This window comes from Nicotiana sylvestris, chromosome 12 (genome assembly GCF_000393655.2).
Source record: "Nicotiana sylvestris chromosome 12, ASM39365v2, whole genome shotgun sequence".
In the NCBI taxonomy this organism is placed as follows: Eukaryota; Viridiplantae; Streptophyta; class Magnoliopsida; order Solanales; family Solanaceae; genus Nicotiana; species Nicotiana sylvestris.
In genome coordinates, this window is record NC_091068.1 from 157959117 (window position 1) to 157977866 (window position 18750).

The window sequence follows — 18750 nt, forward strand, 5'->3', positions numbered from 1 at the left end:
TCGTGTTGGTTCAATTGAACTTTATCACAATCAGTAATAGATTAGCTATCACCATCTATCTCTTTTCTCCTGTTTATGTGAGGAATATATGTTTCCAACAAAAAGATATGTCACCGGCTCATACTAGACACAATTACTCGGAGTTCCTTCATGATTTTGTTTATCATTCAGGCACAGATGTTCTCGAGTCCATTTAGCAGGTAGCACTTGGGCAGTCAGTCTCCGATGAGATTAGACATGGTCTCCATAAGATTTTAATATTCTAGAGAGAAGAGGGGAGAGAGGAGAGAAAAAAGAAAAATTGTGTAACTAAATCCCTTGATTGAAGATCCTAATAATGGATTTGGAGCCCTTTAAAATGGAGTGCATATAATTTGTAAACAAAACTTATTTATGCTAGGTAATTAGCTAAACATGGACATTAAGGATAATAAAGTTTCAAATAGTGTATAGGAATAAAAAAATCCCAATTCAAAAATGATTGCTTAGTTTGAAAGTTTAAAATTCAAAACTAAAATTCAGACCACGAATCTAACTTTAAAAAAGTGGTCAATTTCTAATTACAATGTCACAAAAAATGACCACCTAGTGTAAATAATGCAATCTGGGATTTCATCATGGAGTCCTTACACAAATAGCCGGTTATAACGTTGTTTATTTTTTCTAGCTATATACATAGATTATACATTGATTATACACATATAATATATAAATTATACATATATTATACCTCCACTGACTATATTTAGTTTAAGGGATTGGGTGGACGGCTAGTTGGGCTTTTCTACTTTAGTATTTGGGCCTAGATCCAAAAACAAGCAATTGGGCTTGAATAAAGTCAAGTAGCTGAAAAGCCCACGCGTTGCTACTTCTACTTCTTCCCTCTGCTGAAATGAGAAGTGTAAAAAGATCGCACAAATTACGTCTTGTTTTCCAAGTCACTCGGATATACGCAGGCGAGTTATTGAGCAAATTCCGATGACGAGCGAGGGAGATGAGGCCGCCGCCCGCCGCCGTACGGCATATGCGGATTACCGGAAAAAGCTCCTTCAGCACAAGGAACTAAATGCTCGGGTTGGAACAGGTAAGATTCTCTAAAATCTCAAAACCCTATCTTTGATAAATTGAAGTCGATCGAGGATTTAAAGGCAGTGGATGCGTGTACATATGTGTTTATTTACGTAGCTATTTTCCTATATACACGTGTATAGAAAAGTTTGGGATTGAGGCGTAATTAGCTGATGTTTAAAGTTTCTATTTGTACGTGTGCATAAGCTGCTGTTATATTGCATCTGCCTCTGAACGATAATAGAATTTCTAAAAAATAATATCATTGTCCCATCAGAAAGAGTATTAAAATGCATATTTTTAGTTGATAATCATTTGCTTAGATGCACAAAATTTGTGGTCTCCGTTTTTAGGTTTCTGGAGGGTAAGGATAGATACTGTATGGTCTGTGGAGAGAGAGGAATTGCAGAATTCAAAAATCTAAAGTTTGTGAATGGATATAGAGGATTCATATAGCCGACATAAAATGTGATGATAGTTATGTAATGCAGCCATATTTTACTTGTATGTGGTTCCTGCTAAAGTCCTGATGTCGAGAATTACTGATGCTAGAAAAGCTTAGCTTATGTTGGAACCACCCCAACACTTGTTTCAGTGGTTGATCTGAGATTTTTGTTGCATTGCTAGGAATATTTCCTTGTGCTTATACTGTGATATTGCTTTGCGTAGGAATAAAACAACACTTAAAGATCAGTGGTAGAGCCATACTTTTCACTAAGGAGGTCAAAATATAAAGAAGTAAACACACAAAAAAGTCGAGGAGATTTAACATATAGTACATATACATAAAAAAGAATATTTTACCTAGCTACACAGTGTAATTTCTCGATGAAGGTCAATTTGTCACCCCTTAGCTAAAGGTCGCTCCACCAATGCGTAAGATAAGAAGGAAACAAATAGAAGATTATAGAATTGATTTAGAGCAATGCATAATGAGTGCCACTATAGTGTGAAGGTCTCTAGAGTTTCTATTTGTTTTTGACATTAGATGTTTGTCATCCAATGACCATGCTTTTCACTTTCTCCTGGTTAGCAAACTGATAATATCTTGCTACCTAGGTGTATAACAAAATTTAGAGCCTCTAATACCATGTGAAAAGAGAAAAAGCAGAAAGAATAATTCTTATTGAATTAGTTGTGATAATAGATAAGAGAGATTCTTTATATTGGAATCTTGATCTACTTACAATATCCGAAGCTATTATTCTCTGTGTACCAAAAGGCAAGTACTCAATCCATTCCTATTTATGCGAACTTATTTGATTGGGCACGAAGTTTAAGCAAAAAAAAGACTTTTGAAACGTGTAGTTTAAAACATTTCATAACATTTGGCTGGCTATAATGCTTTTGAAACTTGTAGTCTTACACGTGCTATTACATTTGTGTGGCTATACCAATGGAAAGTTTAAGATAAATTATTTTCAAATTTAAATAGGGGTCATTCTTTCTTCTTCACATAAATTGAAATAGAGGGAGTAATTACTTTCTTACTTTGATGTGCGTGGGCTACATGTCGTGAATCTACACATATTTTAACACATAATATCATTGATTTACTTGACTCGGAAGTTTGAACAATGAACTGAAGAAAGTGAGCACTGAGCTCTATTCTTGATCATACACAAGTCAATTTGAATTGTCAGTTTATGTGGTCTGTCTGGTCAACAATCATCATATAGCTACTAGCTTATAACAATAAGTTTCCTGAGCTCATTAGTGATTTCAACTAGAAAGATATCTCAATTGTTTGACTTATCCTTGTAATAAATAAGCTAATAATGGAAAGCTTTGTTCTTGTCCTACATCTTGCAAATCAATCTGAAGTGTAATTCTGTAACCTGTCACAGTCAGCACATAGCTTATTTTTTGTTTCCTGAAGAATCTTACAGGTCGGAAGCATTGCAACATGTTTTCCTTCTAAAAAAACGTCTTGCCTTTGTATGATGTGTAACGTAACATCACAACCTCTCAGAACTTCTTATAAATTCTTAAGAAAGTAATTCCTTCCTACAAATCATAGCTTTATTTTATCTTTCTGAAAGAATCATAATAATCTGAAATATTGCAGCATAGTTCTCTCGCCATTGGACACCAAATTCTTGTTTTGTTCTATAAAGCAACATCTTAAGTCAAAACCTTAGTAGTATATGGAAACAGTTGAATAGCTTACCCAGTGTTTCTTTTAGAGAGGAGGTAGCGAAGACTTTTCTTTATAATTCTCCACTGTAAAATTTCTGATAGGCCAATTATTCTGGTTTTGTCTGTATTTAGTGTGCGACTTCCGTATAATCAATGAGAGCTTTCATGCGCTTTAACCAGATATCATCAAATAACATCAGGAATTGAGATGAAAACTCAAAGCAGCGACTCTGCTTTGTTATGTTTAATGATACTGTATCATCATGTTCTCTTATTTTATCTATCTATTTGTTTATTTATTTATTTTTCTGTAAGATGCCAAGCAATTTATCATCCAAGTGCAAACAATCTTTATTCTATGTCTATTGTTTTTCGTGTTCCATGGTTGTATAACTGATGCTGGTTGTAAAATTGTACACAGTGAGAGAGAATTTGCGAGCTGCCAAAAAGGAATATGGTAAAACAGAAGATGATCTGAAGTCGCTTCAGAGTGTTGGGCAGATCATCGGAGAAGTGCTCCGACCTCTAGATAATGAACGCTGTAATACATTTTCTTCTTGTATTTCCTGTCTTCAATTTGAGATCTATTGATTTTAAGGAGTTTACTGTGCCCCCATCACCAAAATAAATGATGCTGAAGTGGGGCCCCGAATGCGAACTTTCATTTGTTCAACTAGAGAGTCTGCTTCTGAATGTAACATTGTGGTTTTGTGCATCAAAGATATCAGTGAGCCAGTGACAAGTGGTGCTATTCATTGGTTGAATCATGCTTACATTTTCTGTGTGTACTGCTTATTCGTTTTTGTTTCTATTCTCTTAGCTTTTGACCATGCATTAGCATATTCACTATTTGTTCATCTTCTTATTGCATTCTGTTCGGACTTCGGAATCAAACTATTGACCCGGCTTACTTCCTTTATTCTAACAAGTGGAAGAAATTTGTGAGACTAATTACAAGCATGTAATATCTTTCAGTGATTGTGAAAGCCAGTAGCGGTCCAAGGTATGTGGTTGGCTGTCGCAGTAAAGTGGACAAGGAAAAACTGACCTCAGGCACTAGAGTAGTTCTCGATATGACGACTCTTACAATCATGAGGGCACTCCCACGTGAAGTTAGTATATCTGTGCTAGTATTGGGAAATTTATAGAGATTATTACATTTTCCCCTCCCCAAATTCCTTATCTTGAGATTGGCTGACAGGTTGATCCTGTTGTATATAATATGCTTCATGAAGATCCTGGCAATATAAGCTACTCTGCTGTTGGCGGACTGTCAGATCAGATCAGAGAGCTGAGAGAATCAATAGAACTACCTTTAATGAACCCTGAGCTTTTCCTCCGTGTTGGAATTAAGCCTCCAAAGGTACCTTGTTTCATATAATTCAACCATATTCATGTCTCTGGTGCCTCCAAAGGTATCTTGTTTCATATAATTCAACCATATTCATGTCTCTGGTGTATTCTTCATGGTGTTGGCATGGATGAAATTGCTTCTGCTTTTCAAATCTCTTCTGATGCTACCAAGTTTATTTGTCTCAGGGTGTTCTTCTCTATGGGCCTCCTGGGACTGGCAAGACCTTGTTAGCCAGGGCAATTGCTAGCAACATTGACGCCAATTTCTTAAAGGTGAGTACTAGAGGTTTTGGCTATTTCCTCCTTTCTTAAAGTACTTTGTAAGATGGGTATTTATTCATAGTTGGTGAAAATGCAGGTAGTGTCAAGTGCCATTATTGATAAGTACATAGGTGAGAGTGCGAGATTAATCCGGGAAATGTTTAACTATGCTCGTGATCACCAAGTAAGGACTTCAAAGATATCCTCTCTGGGTATACTAAATCCAGTGAACCATTTTGGTACTGCTTTAAAATGTACTGACAAGTTTTGTCTTTGTTTGAAGCCTTGCATCATTTTCATGGATGAGATTGATGCAATTGGTGGACGTCGATTTAGTGAGGGAACAAGTGCAGACCGCGAAATTCAGAGAACGCTCATGGAGTTGCTTAATCAGTTGGATGGATTTGATCAGCTTGGAAAGGTCGTTGATCTTAGCTGTATATCCCTAAGTAGCTATATTGGGAATTTCTGTAGATTAAAGATCTGCAGTGTGCATAGTACATACTTTGTACTCCATACTTCCTGTTCCTGGTTCTCGGCTTCCAAAATAATAAAAGATATCCTGATAACTTGATTGCCTATCATATATAGACATACTAAACGGAGAATGTTGCTTAAATCAGGAAAGCGCATATGAGTTGTTTGCTTGAGTAGGCTTTTACTGTGGTGTTCCTCTGGTTTTCCACTTTATTTTTTTAAAATAAAGATTTCATTAAGGCTAGTAGGTGTGATTTTATTCTGCTTGCAGGTAAAAATGATTATGGCAACAAACAGGCCAGACGTTTTGGACCCAGCTCTTCTTCGTCCTGGTCGGTTAGATAGAAAGATAGAAATACCCTTGCCTAATGAACAATCAAGAATGGAGATCCTCAAGATTCATGCTGCTGGAATTGCCAAACATGGCGACATTGATTATGAAGCGGTTGTTAAGCTTGCTGAGGTGTGTACTAGTGATGCTATGAAAATTAGTTTGCTTGTGTTAGACGGAGTTATGACAATGTGTTTTTTCCTCAGGGTTTTAATGGGGCTGATCTTCGTAATGTGTGCACTGAAGCTGGTATGTGTGCCATACGTGCAGAGCGTGATTATGTCATCCATGAGGATTTCATGAAGGTATGTCTGATTCTTCTTTCCCGTGTTTTCAATTAGTAAGATGGTAATTGCCTAGTCTCAATGAGCTAAAAAATTTGTGAATCAATTGACCTCTTAGGGGTCGTTTGGTTGGAATAGGGCTTATGCCGGTATAAGTTATGTTGGGATTGTTGTTTATTCACTGTTTGGTATGTTGTATTAAGAATGACAATTGTATAATTTATAAGAAGAAGGTATAAGTTATACCGGTGGTAATTACCCCACCCTCTATAAGGTATAAGTTATCCCGGTGTTAAAATTAACACCGGGATAACTTATACCTAACCAAACAGAGTATTAAGGTGATATTAAATTTTTATACCACCGCTATACCTTCTTATACCTCATACCAAACGACCCTTTAGAGTTCGTCACTATAAGAAATGTACTGGTGGTGGTTGTCCTAAGGAAAATGTGCCTAATTGAACTTCTATACATGGATCAGAGATGTTAAGAAAAACTGCCTTAGAGAGGGTGCTCTAAATTTATCGCATGAAGGGATGCACTAAGAAAAATCTTCATGCGTCAATGTTCACTTTTTTGTACCTTGTTTAGGAGTATTCTGTTTTTCTTTTATTGAATTCATAGTTATTTCTGTTTTTTCAATTTTCTTTCCCTTTCCTCTTTCATTGCCTGAGATGAAGTTTCAATATTTCACTACAGGCTGTAAGGAAACTGAATGAAGCAAAGAAACTTGAATCAAGTGCGCACTACAGTGCTGATTTTGGCAAGGATTAAGGGGATTTCTGTGTCTCTGTGATATAACCCCAAGGAGCTATTAGACTGGCCGCAATCTTTGGCTGTGTTCTCGTCCTACAATTGTAGTTGAGTTTACTTGTATTGCCCATCTTCAAGAATTATGTAAAGCATTTTTCAAGAGAGCATCCCACACCCAGTCTATTTCTTTATTGAGCGCAGAACCTTTATTCAGATTTTTTTGTCCTTTGTGGTATTTAGTGGACGTTAAGATGAAGATTGGTCGGAATATATGCTTATACCTTGCTAGCTTGTGTTACTGAATTCTGATTCATATTAACTACCACATGCAACTTAACAAATGACTTTGAGGTGCAGTCAAAATTGGAGTTCTTGGTTGCTGAAGGTGATTTTGAGAATCACGAATTGAATTAAATAGTTTGTTGCCTTATTACTAGTTTGCAATACAATCGAGGTAAATGTGTAACAGCAGTCTAGGTTCATTTGACTGCTCTTGTTGTTTCATTTGTTAGAAGTTGATGTGAACGAAAGAAGCAAAAAGACAATTATTTGGTATAGAGGATAGAAGAAAGCCGCCTCTCTGTGTTTTTCACAATTTCCCAACTACATTTTCTCCATCAAATTTTTTGCCCCTTTAAGAGCGCTATCTGGATGTAATTGGATGAATTACACAGTTTGACCTGTCTCGTCTGGCTAAGTAATTACTTGATTTGATTGTATTGGATGTAATTAAGAGGGAGCAATACCAATGCTTTTAAGGTGTCATGACATTCAACGTAACAGCCCAACTTACTAGTGATATTGTCCGCTCTCGGCTTAGACCCTTACGGGTTTAAAACGCGTCACTAGGTCTAAGACTTGTTAACTTATATACTCAATATCCCTCGTGTATAAAGTCTAGTGTATTACATTCAAGGTTGTAGATAAAGTATTAAGCGCTCTGACTGAATGATAAATATGAAAAGAACCCAAAGAAACCTCTATAGGGACTGATTACTCATTCCTACTGTTAGGCAGGCGTCGAACACCAGACACCTGGTTGCCGTACAGGGAATAGAGATGGGCACTTTAAAGCAGATACAAATATTCAGGACAATGGCCTTGACATGGAAGAAATTCAAAAGAACGTACACTGTGAAAGAACTATTTTTCAAATTTGTATTTTCTCCTTTCCTATATGACAAATCAATCATCCAGCCTATATTGTTCCCATTTTTACAGTGTATACTTCAGAAGGTTACTTAAACCTGCCTGTGAATGCAGTTCCACCATCAAGATCATGACTGCTATCACGACTCTCTACTATCCAAAAAGGTAGCTGAGAGAACTTACCCATGGTATCTGCAAATATTAAAGCAATGTAAAACATTTAACAGACAGACGGAGAGCGAGGATGTAAACGGGATGGGAACTTCACAGGTCACAATATGACTGGGTAAAATTTATAAAAGAAGCTTACCTTTTATGTTCACAAAGAAGCCTACCCCTTGTTAGATCTTGTCCAGAGAAACCCCATTTTCCGAGTTGAAAGACTCTCAGAGTAGGATCTTGATCCCTTTGAACCAAAGGAGAAATAACGCCGTAGGAAAGGCTTCCTTGAAGAGCTCTTCATACTGGAACTGGAGCTCATCCTGGGACACCTTCCGTCATGTGGACTACTTTTCTGATGCTCAAACCGAGCAAGATTGCCACTAATATCACTGTCGACAATCCGATTCCGGAATCTCTTTCTAGCTCTCAAATCCATCTTAGCTTTTGCTTTTTCGTACATCTTCAAGGTCTGCTTCTCCCCAAAAGTACAGACAGGGCAAGCTGGGTCATACCTGTTGATTTCAGACGTCATATTCTCCAAGCACTCAGCATGGAAAACATGGCCGCAAACTAGAACAGCAACAACAAGTTCATTCAACAGCTTCGCACATACGGCACATGTCTGGAGATTGGAAGAAGGTGAACCAAAACTTTGACTAGTAACCCTTTCACGATGGAAACCAAAGGATTCACTATCAAATGACCACCTGTCTCTACGAGGATTTGACAGGTCAGCAAAGGCAGGAACTGACCAACCATCTGATGACCCACCATGAGAGCCCCTAGTTGAGTCATTACCCCAACCAGGGAGCACAAAGGAAGATGATTCTTCAGAAATTGAAAATGTAGGTGACTTCAGCCCCGGTACACGGCGATCAGGTACTTGTCGTCCCAGAAGGTTTGCTGAAGAATGGTGAGGCAAACTAGGAGTAAAGCTAGCAGGAAGCAGCTGACTACGCGATGATAAAGGAGATGTAGGTAAAGATGAAACAGAGGGAGCAGATGGAGATAGCTTTCCAGGAGAGGGGAATGAAAGTGCTGATGAACCGTCTGATTCTTTAACCTAATTAGCAAAAATAAAAGAAAGCAAGCATGTCAAGAACTTATAAATATGCCATGAAATTGTCTTCAGAAAGAAGTTAAACCGCTCTATTGTTACCTCAGTGGAAGTCCTCTCAACTAAGGGATCTGCAAAGGCAAGAATAATACTGTCATCTTACGATCAAACATATGATTCCACCCACAAAACTCTAGTTATATTTTCATATCATATAGAACCTAAGGGCAAGAAAATGAAAAAGTTCATGTTTTGTTGCTCTTGCATCTAAAAGATAGTCACAAGAAGAATAATGGTGATGGTTGCCAAAGCAACTTACACATCAAAATCATACAAAAATATTTTTCCTCATAACAATGGTATCATCAAGGCGCAAAACAGAAACAGAAAATAGAATATATAAAAGAACCACAATCTTTGGTAAATATGCAATAGGCCTCTAAATTAATACTTATTATGAGTCACTTAAAGATTCTACAACATGTTCTTGCCGCCAAAATATCATCACATCAAGGGGTCGGGAGAATTTTAAAAATAAGAGTGTCAATCACAAAAATAATAGAACAATGCCTTTGGAAGAATGAAACCACTTCAAGAAAAAGCATTAAAAACCAAGTCATCATGTCCATCCCGAGTACTGCCATCTATAAAAACAAAAACACTAGAGAATACGTTCCTAAAACGTTAAAGCTGAAGGGCAGCAAGTTCTTTTTCTCAGTATGATTCTTAGCATCTTTGAGGCGGTTTCTGGACTTCATAATTAATGTCTCGAAGAGCTTCTTGTTCTCTCAAGACATTGTTCCAACATGCGACAACTTATTGCAACACTGCCAACCTTCCCACTAAGTATCTGGATTACCCCTGGGAGAAAAATTCAGATCTATTTCTATTTGGGACGGCATTCAAGAAGCCAGAAAAAGGACTTCCAAATTGGAAACATCAATATTTTTCCTTGGCCAGCAGACTTAATTGTATCAATAGTGTACTCGATGCCCTATCTATGTACAGTATGTCCTGTTTCCTGCCCCCACTTTGGTCACTGACAAATTGAACAAGCTGAGAAGACAAATTGTCTTTGGCAAGGGAACAAACAAGAGAAGGGTAAAATGGAGCAAAGTCATCACAGATAAGAGATGGGGTGGTCCGGGAGTAATCGATTGAAAAAACACAAAGAAATTCTTCGTATGAAATGGTTGTGTTAGCAAAGATGACAGTGCTCTATGGAGGAAAGTTGTGACATAAATATTCTTTACTAGATCCCTGGATCACAAAACTTCAAAACTCTCCGCATAACACATGTTACTGGAAATTTATTAGATCCTTCTCGGGAACATTCTTCTCTAACAAGATCACTTTTGGGGATGACAAAAAGATTAGAGTTTGCAAAGGCAACTGGCTGGGAATTTCCCCTCTCAAGATTAATTTCCAGATCTGTACACTATTTCCTCTCAGTAATATGCTGCAGTTGATGATGTTAAACATGATCTAGGCTGGAACCCATATTAGAAGACATTTTTATGATTGAGAGATAGAGAATACATGTCTTTTGTCGTGACTTTTGAACAACACGTCTACAGCTGTGAACAAGTCTGACTCTGTAGAGTGGTTAAGACATTCCAAAGGCTTGTTTTCAGTCAAATCTGACTATAAGTGGGTAACAACTCCTAACACAAGTTTTATAGGAACAGGGCTCCATCCAAGGTGAATTGTTTTACTTGGGTTGTAGCCAATGATGCTTGCCTCACACAACGAAACACCAAAGAGGAAATTTCCACTATGTGAGGAATAATCGGAGGCTTCCAATCTTCTATTTCACACTGTAAAGTTACCACTCAAATCATGAGTTTTTTAGTAAACATCGTGGGAATTAGTTGGTCAATATGTAACTCGACAGTACAGTTTCTAAAATGTTGGAGAAGAAAAGGTCTCAACATTGACCCCTATACATAAAAAAAAGTTCCAAATCAAAGAAACATAGTCCAAATCAGCTTCGAGGTATGCAGCAAAACTTTACTGATCTCGCTTCTTGATTTAAAGAGGAAAGGTTGGCATTTCCTGAAGGTTAAGGAAAATAACTCTACGTTATTTTGAACAGGAAAATACCTCTAGTTAGCAAGAAAACGAAAAAAAACTCACAATGTTTTGCTTCAGTTCTGACACAAATACAGGTGCAAGTCATATATATGAAGAATACGAGAAAACTTGGAGATTGAGAATTCATTTGAGAACAAATATTTGAAAAACAACTTTTAGGAGTAGTAGAAGACGTCCCTAGAAAACCTATTATTTCTGTTTCCTAGAACACAAAGTATGGACCAACAGCCATTACCCTCTATTTAAGCAAGTGAAAACTTATTTTTTCTTTATCCTTAGATTAAGCAAGTGACAAGCAACACTTCATTTTAATGACAAATGTGCAACCAAATCTTTCAAATGCTCCCATGATATAAAAAATTGGTTATAGCAACACAAGAAGCATAAGAAACTAATTTTCCAGCTTAAACATCTTGCACCTACCCAGTTGGACTAGATACAAATAGTTGAGTCTACCCTCTCCTCTTTATATCATCATCAAGGGATAATATCCTCTTATCAAGACAGTAGCGATTAATCACCATTGACAGCAGCTCAATCTTCTCTATGACAAAAATGCTACAGTTTAAACATCTCAGATGCTAATAAGCCACTTGTATAGCATCTGACACCCAACAAGCTCATGATAAACAAGAAACTCATTGTACAATCTCAATAATTCACATCCGAGAAGCACACATATGCAACATCTTTTATTTCAGTTATCTATACCTCCTATTTTTACTTTAAAATCAACTCTAAACCTAGACTTCCCCTTCATCCAACCTTTCTCTACATTTCAACGTAAATGAACATTTATCACGTGAGAAAAGGACTCATGACGTTCCATAAACTTGTGACTCCACAATCCCCGCACAAAATCACAAAGCGTCCATAAGGTATCTCATAATACAAAGTGGTACATCCATATCTCGCACTCAGGAGAAAGAAAAACATGTAATTCACAAAGTTAATAAAAAAAAAAAAGGAAAAAAAAAAAGAGGCAATTCAGGCTCTTCATTTGCTATCAGAACCTCACATCCTTTTTCTCTTCAATTTGCATAATCACCTAGTTATCAGGTATTATCGTTTCCCTTCATACAAAAGCAAAAGCGAGAGGAGTGCAAGTATTTACCCAATAAAGGAAGTGACAAGTTTCGATTAGTTCCATCAGAAACTGGTGACTTTTGCCATGCAAGTGATCTGAAACTATCCAATGGACTACCCTCTTCAGATGCATGTACTGTTCCTACAGTTGTCCCAGATTTAAATTCTAATCTGTCATTGCCACCAATTCCATCAGAAGACCAATTCACTGATGTCTCCTCCCCAGCCACTCGTCTCCGATTATCCCACCGAAAGCTCCAAGTAGGCGAGTGGCAGACATTCCTCTGCAAATTTTCACTGCATGATTCATTTATAACAGCTCTATCTCTGGAAGCAACACAACAAGCGGAACCCATGCTTGCTTACACACAACACAGAAAGGCAGCTATCAGTCAGACCAATGACAATGCCAACATGTTCACTCCATGATCCAAATTTGAAAGTTCAATTTTCTGAAACAAAAAAGGGAATGAGGTCAAAACAATCAAAATCAAAGCAGATATGCATTTTGACTACCACAGCAAAATCTTTTTCGTACACAAGAATCCAAGCAAAAGTTATCCTTCACATAGTAGGATATTGAATGCATAAAGCATGCAAATGGTTTGAGACATAATGCTTTATATAAATGACCAGCTTGCTCGCACTTTATAACCCATTCAGGTTTTGCACCCAGAACGTAAGACAGCAATCTAGCCGTCACCAAATCATCCATAAAACTCCCCCGCCCAATAGAATAAGATTTATGCAGAAAGATGCTAATGCTGAGAATCCGGGGAGAGTTCTCTTAAAAGAGGGGAAAAAAAAAAGATTCATTCATACACCTACGTAACATTCCTAGAAAATAAAGTTCCATTTTTGAAAGCTCAATTTCAGCTCAAAATCAAACTGCGATTTCCAATTACATAAAATTCTATAGGTCTAAAATACTTCAACGACCAGGCATTTAAAGAGAATAATCCAATCATACTGAAACAAAGTTCTAGTGAAGAATTACAGTACAGTCAACACAAACATTACTACTACTACAACAACTATGCCTCAGTCCCACACAAGTTGCCAAGCTGACTATATGAATCCTCTCTGACCATATTTCTCCATTTAAGCACAACTCACGTCATCATCACACCAAACAAAACGGTCATTTTTCATGTTAATAATTACACAAAAGCACATATATTGAAAAACGCTTCATGTTGAAGAAGTACGGTATAGTCAACACAAACATTTCTGCTCAATAAATCAGCAAAGCTGATAAACATGTCATGATTCGTCCTAATAATTACACATTAAAGCACCGCGTGCAATAAACCCAACGCACAACATCCATTAAATCAAATTCCCGAACTAAGCCAAAGATTCATTTCCCCAGGTTAATTTTTTTTTTTTAAAAATGAAATAATACCTTTTAACTAACTAATTCAATTTCATCTTACACCACGGAGATCATAGAGATCCGAAAGTTAAGCCAAAAAAGCATTAATTTACTGCCGCAAATTAAAAAATATATTTAAAAAATCACAAAAAGCTACCAAGTATCTCCCCAGCAATCTTAGAATGAGCATATTTCTCTTTTACTTAATCAATAGCCAGTCACATATGTCTAGTCATAAACAAATACAAATACAAATTCTATTGCTCTAAATAAGTATATACAAAAAAAAATTGAAAATATATGAATATATTACAATATTATCCTCACAATTATCAAGTCTCCTACCGTGAAATTCGCCGTCCGGCGACCGTCAAGCACAGAAAGTGAGGGGAGTAGTGAAGAGGGTGGGAGGGGGTGGGTATATATAGAGAGAGAAGGTAAAGGCTCTGATTCTTCCTCTTCTGAGTTGCGGGAAGAGGGGCGGGGGGGAGGTAAAGGTCGTTTTAGACGGCGATTTCCAGATCCGTTACACTGTTGGAGTAATTCTACGGCGAAGAATCGTTTGTTTTTAACGGCGTTAAGTGAGACTTGCTTTGTTTGTTATGTTGGTTAAAATTACCTCCTTTTCATCAATGCATCCAGATGGAAAGAAAAAGGACTTTCTTTTCCTTTTTGTTGCGAAATCATCGATATTTTTAATTACTTCTTCGTTTTAAAAAAGAATATCACGGTTTTTTTTAATTAATTCGTACAAAAAAATACTTTCTATTAAAAGATATTATTTGACTTAAACTTATCATTTACCTTGATAACTTGTTTGGATGGTTATTAATGATAAATTTCTATAGTTATATAAATATTATAATATATTTTAAGATCACAAGTTCTAAAACTATTATAGTTACAATTATGGCATATCATTTGAGATAACAAATTTTATATCTTTTATTTCTTTAATCTCGAGTCCAAGTCAAACTGCATCATACAAATTGAAACTGAAAGTATAATTTGCAAGAAGTAGAAGTCTTGGACTAATGCGATTTGAAGTTGTACACCATGAGTTAATATTAAACTATTGGAAAAACTATTTTTATATGTAACTTAAAAGAATTTTAAATTTTTATTTCTTTATATAGTTATGATCCACTAAGAGTTTTGAAGTAACGATAAAATTGACCTTGTGTGATCTATATGTCATGTGTTCGAGCCGTAAAAATAGTTACTAATACTTGTTTTAGAATAGACTGTCTACATTACACCCGTTAAAGTATAGTTTTTTTTGGAACCATACATAAATACAAAATGGTTTATGTATCGAGCGGCCTTTTTAAAAGTTATGGTCCACTAGACGTCTTTTAGTCAAACGGAACAGAAAGAAACGAAGGGCTATGAAGAAAATAGGAAGTAAGTGGGAGTGTGGGACGGTATTGATAGTAAGTTGAGTTTGAAAAGTCAGTCGACATTCGATGAAGGCTCAAATGGGAACACATCGCGCACAAAATCAAAAAAGAAACGAAATGGGAAGAAAAGTGCTGGTCAAAGCAATGCCACATGCTATATATATATTTGGAAAAGTTAGGCATATGTCAATAGTCATCTTGCAACAGCCAACATATCTTTTACATATTTTTTTTCTTTTTTTCGCTAAAACTATTATATATCAATCAAAGTTTGAAAAACTAAGCTAAATAGCCGTTTACCTGATTATTTAAATTTAAAATAGCCGATAAATATTTAACATATATGTATAATATATGTATAACCGTGTATCGTTAGTATAAAATCTATGTATATTGACTAGAAAACATGACTTGTTGGAGAGTGTTTGACCAAAAATATAAATCTTTGATTAAACTAATTAAATTTATATAATGAGGGGTTAAACTTAGTTAATAATAATAATGACTTCATACCTATAAATGGTTAATAACAGTGAAGTAGAGTAGTGCTGGAAGAAGATTAAATGCAATATTTATTTAATGGTTCAAGACCATTAATGAGGAGGGAATGTCAAGAATTAAATAAAATTAAATGGCATTAAAGTAAATAAGGAGAACGATTAATCCAATATTGGATGAGGTGGATGATTCCTCCTCCTGACAATGATGGATGAAAGACAAATACGAGAATATTGGGATCCTTTTCGGATCTGGTGAAAAAGTTGTGGAATAATAGACAATCGAATCTTTTTAGAAATATAATGTTTGTATTCTATCTAGAGAGAAAGTCTACTTTTGAAGAATGTTCTTATCAGCGAATATTACATGTCTTTTACCTTATCTCTCTTTCTATTTATATGTGACATACCTCCAGTCAACCCTAAAAGTACAGGTACAAAGAATATTCACTAGAATATTCTTTTAAAGATCATATTACAAAACTAGCCGTTACTGCCGCCTTCGATGCTTGACCTCGGCCATTATCGACTGCTCAGTTATAACCTCCACTATTTAGGTCTCGACCTCGGCCATATTATTTTTCGCAATGCCACTTCATTTTAAATCTCTTGAAGGCAAATTTAGACCCATACAGTTAGTCCCCCCGCTTATTGAGGCCGACCCTGGATGACCTTGATAAGCGAACTCTGTTAGTTATGGTCGAGATATTTAGGCAGGCAGTTCGAGCAGCATCGTTCCAGTCGAGGTGGCTACGTGGTGCTTTGTGAGCCATAACCTATGGTACATTAATTCGGAGTGACGTCATGCATAATCATTACGCATTTTCCTGATGCGTTGTGTCGTTTCCCGTGCCTCTACCATTCTGATACCTGTGCTGGGCTTTGATGGTTCGTTTCCTCAATACTGATGCCCTGATTGTTATAAATAGAGAATTGAAACCCTTGACCTCACTCTTTACTTTCTCTAACCTTAAGAATTTCTATTTTCTTTTTTCTTCTCCATTCAGGGTTTGTGCTCCTGCTATTCTTACTCTCGTGCCTCTGTTTTCGCTGGTTTTGGTGACTTCTGCTACTCACGGTCCTTTTGTTCTTATATCATCTTCAAATATAAACCAACAAAAATGGTTAATACATCTTCCGGTTCTGGGAGGGCAAATGAACCTATTCCGTTGGCGGTGTGCCTACCTCCCTATGACGATAGGATTGATATTGCTGAGGATGATAGTTTTTCCACTGTGGAGGAAAATATTCCTCGTGCTGAGAAGGTTAGGTATGATTTTTCTAAGATGCCCGAGGATGACCCAGAGATCTCAGAGTTGTCGATGTATGAGGCGGGCCTTGCTGAGTTTAGAAATAAATTCAAAATTCTCGCTCATATAGACCTAGTTCATGTAGGGCACGATGTGGTGCAGATACACCGCCCTAGATACTGCGCTTTTTATGCGTACCCCTTCCACGTTGGTTATTCTTTCCCAAGTTAATCCGCATGATTTCAAAATATGCGGAGTTGGCCGGGGTCGAGGTGACTGTTCGACATCTGATGCACCTCTTCTCCCCTAGCTTTCATAGGGGGAAGATGATGCATCACCGTCACCGTGGTGGCAAATGCCTAGTAGTACAAATGGACGACAAGGCGAACCATATATCTCTGCTCAACTATTTCAACATCAAGACCGAGGACGTAGTGGCCAACACAAACGGGTTCCCCGAGGCTTGGAACTACGTTTGTGAGTATCTGATTCTCCCTCTCCCTGTTTGTATTTTGCGTTACTTCTAGTTTCTGTTATGTTGATACCTCATCTTTTTGGGTAGCCATGGTAGCACCGCCGCCTTTGGTCGAGGAATCCATGATTGGGTTAGCTGGGTCCTCTCTTATACAGTGGGGATCCGAGAATGGCTAGCCTTCCTAAAGAGGTTTAGTCCCGCTCCTTTTATGTCCGGTGAGTGCCTGTTTTAAATTCTGTCGTAGCCTTTTGGTCGCCTCTCCTCAATCGTTTTGAGGGGGTCGACCTCCTAATCTTTTCTCTCTTGCTTTCAGCCCAAGGATCCTCGAGAAGGTCGAGGACCCCCGCCCCTACGTTTTGCCAAAAATACCACTGTAACAGGATCCGCTCCTGAAGTGATCGTGGTCAGGTCTGCTTGACCCTCTACTTTTGTTCCCTTTCACGTGTCGGTTAGGTCAGCTCGTTCATCGATGACATCAGTTCCAATGACTTCGACCTCTCCAGTGCTGCATCTGATAGATGAGAATTCATCATCGAGCGAGGACGATTTGGTTCCTCGCAAAAAGGAGGTCGGTGGACATTGGAGATGGGGTAATCAGGGCGGTAGACTCTACCCAAGATGATCGTGAGTCGACCGTAGCCGCATTTGAAGATCAGGCAAACCCATCATTTGAGGTCCTGCCATTAGCGGGGACCGTGGGGCATATTTTTGCCAGATGTCAAGGTTGGAATTGGCGGGCTGCCTGTGGAAGTTTCAGGTACCGTGCTTCAAGAAAGGCCATCATCTTTGAGGTCGGTAGATGTTCCCACTACGTCTACCAACGAGGGAGGTGGATTAGCGAGGGCGGCTGTGAGATGCGGTCTGACCTTGATCCTGACGAGGTTTAGATGCTGAGTGAGAGGTTTACTCGCGTTAAAGTCAGGTTGGATGGTTCCTCGAGGACCACCGTGGTTCCTATGGATCGGGACCTACTGGTGAATACAAAGGGCGTAATCCCCTCCTTAGGTCCCCTTGGCTACGACGTTGAGGGCAGGACCCTCGAAACATTGAATGACGCCGCCATATCATTGGGCATAGCCGGCCTCACCCTTAGGGTAAGTTTTCTACCCTCTCTCATTTCCGTGCCTCGCACTCTACTCTTTGGTTTTGACTGATTTTCTTCTTTTCCTTTTTATTTCTAGATCATCACTTTGGATATTGAAAGTGCCCATCGAGCGGAGAGGCATAAAATATTTTTAAGAAGATAGAGAAAAATACCATGAGTACCGCAATAAGCACCGCGAGATTTGTAGGCAGTTTGGTGAGAGGGGCAACTTCCAAGCCATCAGGAATGAGCTGAAGCAGAAGGATGATGAGTTAGTGAGGGTCATCGGCAAGTGCAACATCCTTGAAGGGGCGTTGAGGGACAAAGAAGAGGAGCTTAAGGTGAGCCGGGGAGCCAAGGCCCAAGTGATATCTTTGCAATCCTAGCTTGAGTGATGTTTGGTTAGGGCTGATGTCCTAAGTGGTGAGGTTGCCGAGAAGGCGTCAGACTTG

General features: G+C 37.9%; 2 protein-coding genes across 2 annotated transcripts; one reads left to right on the forward strand and one right to left on the reverse strand.

The window, feature by feature from the left end:
• Positions 1-861: 861 nt before the first annotated feature.
• On the forward strand, positions 862-6972 carry LOC104232588 (26S proteasome regulatory subunit S10B homolog B-like). The gene is made up of 10 exons (XM_009785829.2): positions 862-1084; positions 3629-3748; positions 4183-4319; positions 4409-4570; positions 4747-4833; positions 4919-5005; positions 5105-5242; positions 5570-5761; positions 5836-5934; positions 6616-6972. Exons 1-10 carry the CDS (start codon positions 979-981, stop codon positions 6688-6690), a joined length of 1203 nt encoding a protein of 400 aa, XP_009784131.1. The 5' UTR covers positions 862-978; the 3' UTR covers positions 6691-6972.
• Positions 6973-7627: 655 nt separating this feature from the next.
• Positions 7628-14055, reverse strand: LOC104232589 (uncharacterized). The gene is made up of 5 exons (XM_009785830.2): positions 13938-14055; positions 12246-12669; positions 9140-9168; positions 8129-9043; positions 7628-8010 (listed from the first exon to the last, which is right to left on the reverse strand). Exons 2-4 carry the CDS (start codon positions 12571-12573, stop codon positions 8150-8152), a joined length of 1251 nt encoding a protein of 416 aa, XP_009784132.1. The 5' UTR covers positions 12574-12669; positions 13938-14055; the 3' UTR covers positions 7628-8010; positions 8129-8149.
• Between the last annotated feature and the right edge of the window lie 4695 nt (positions 14056-18750).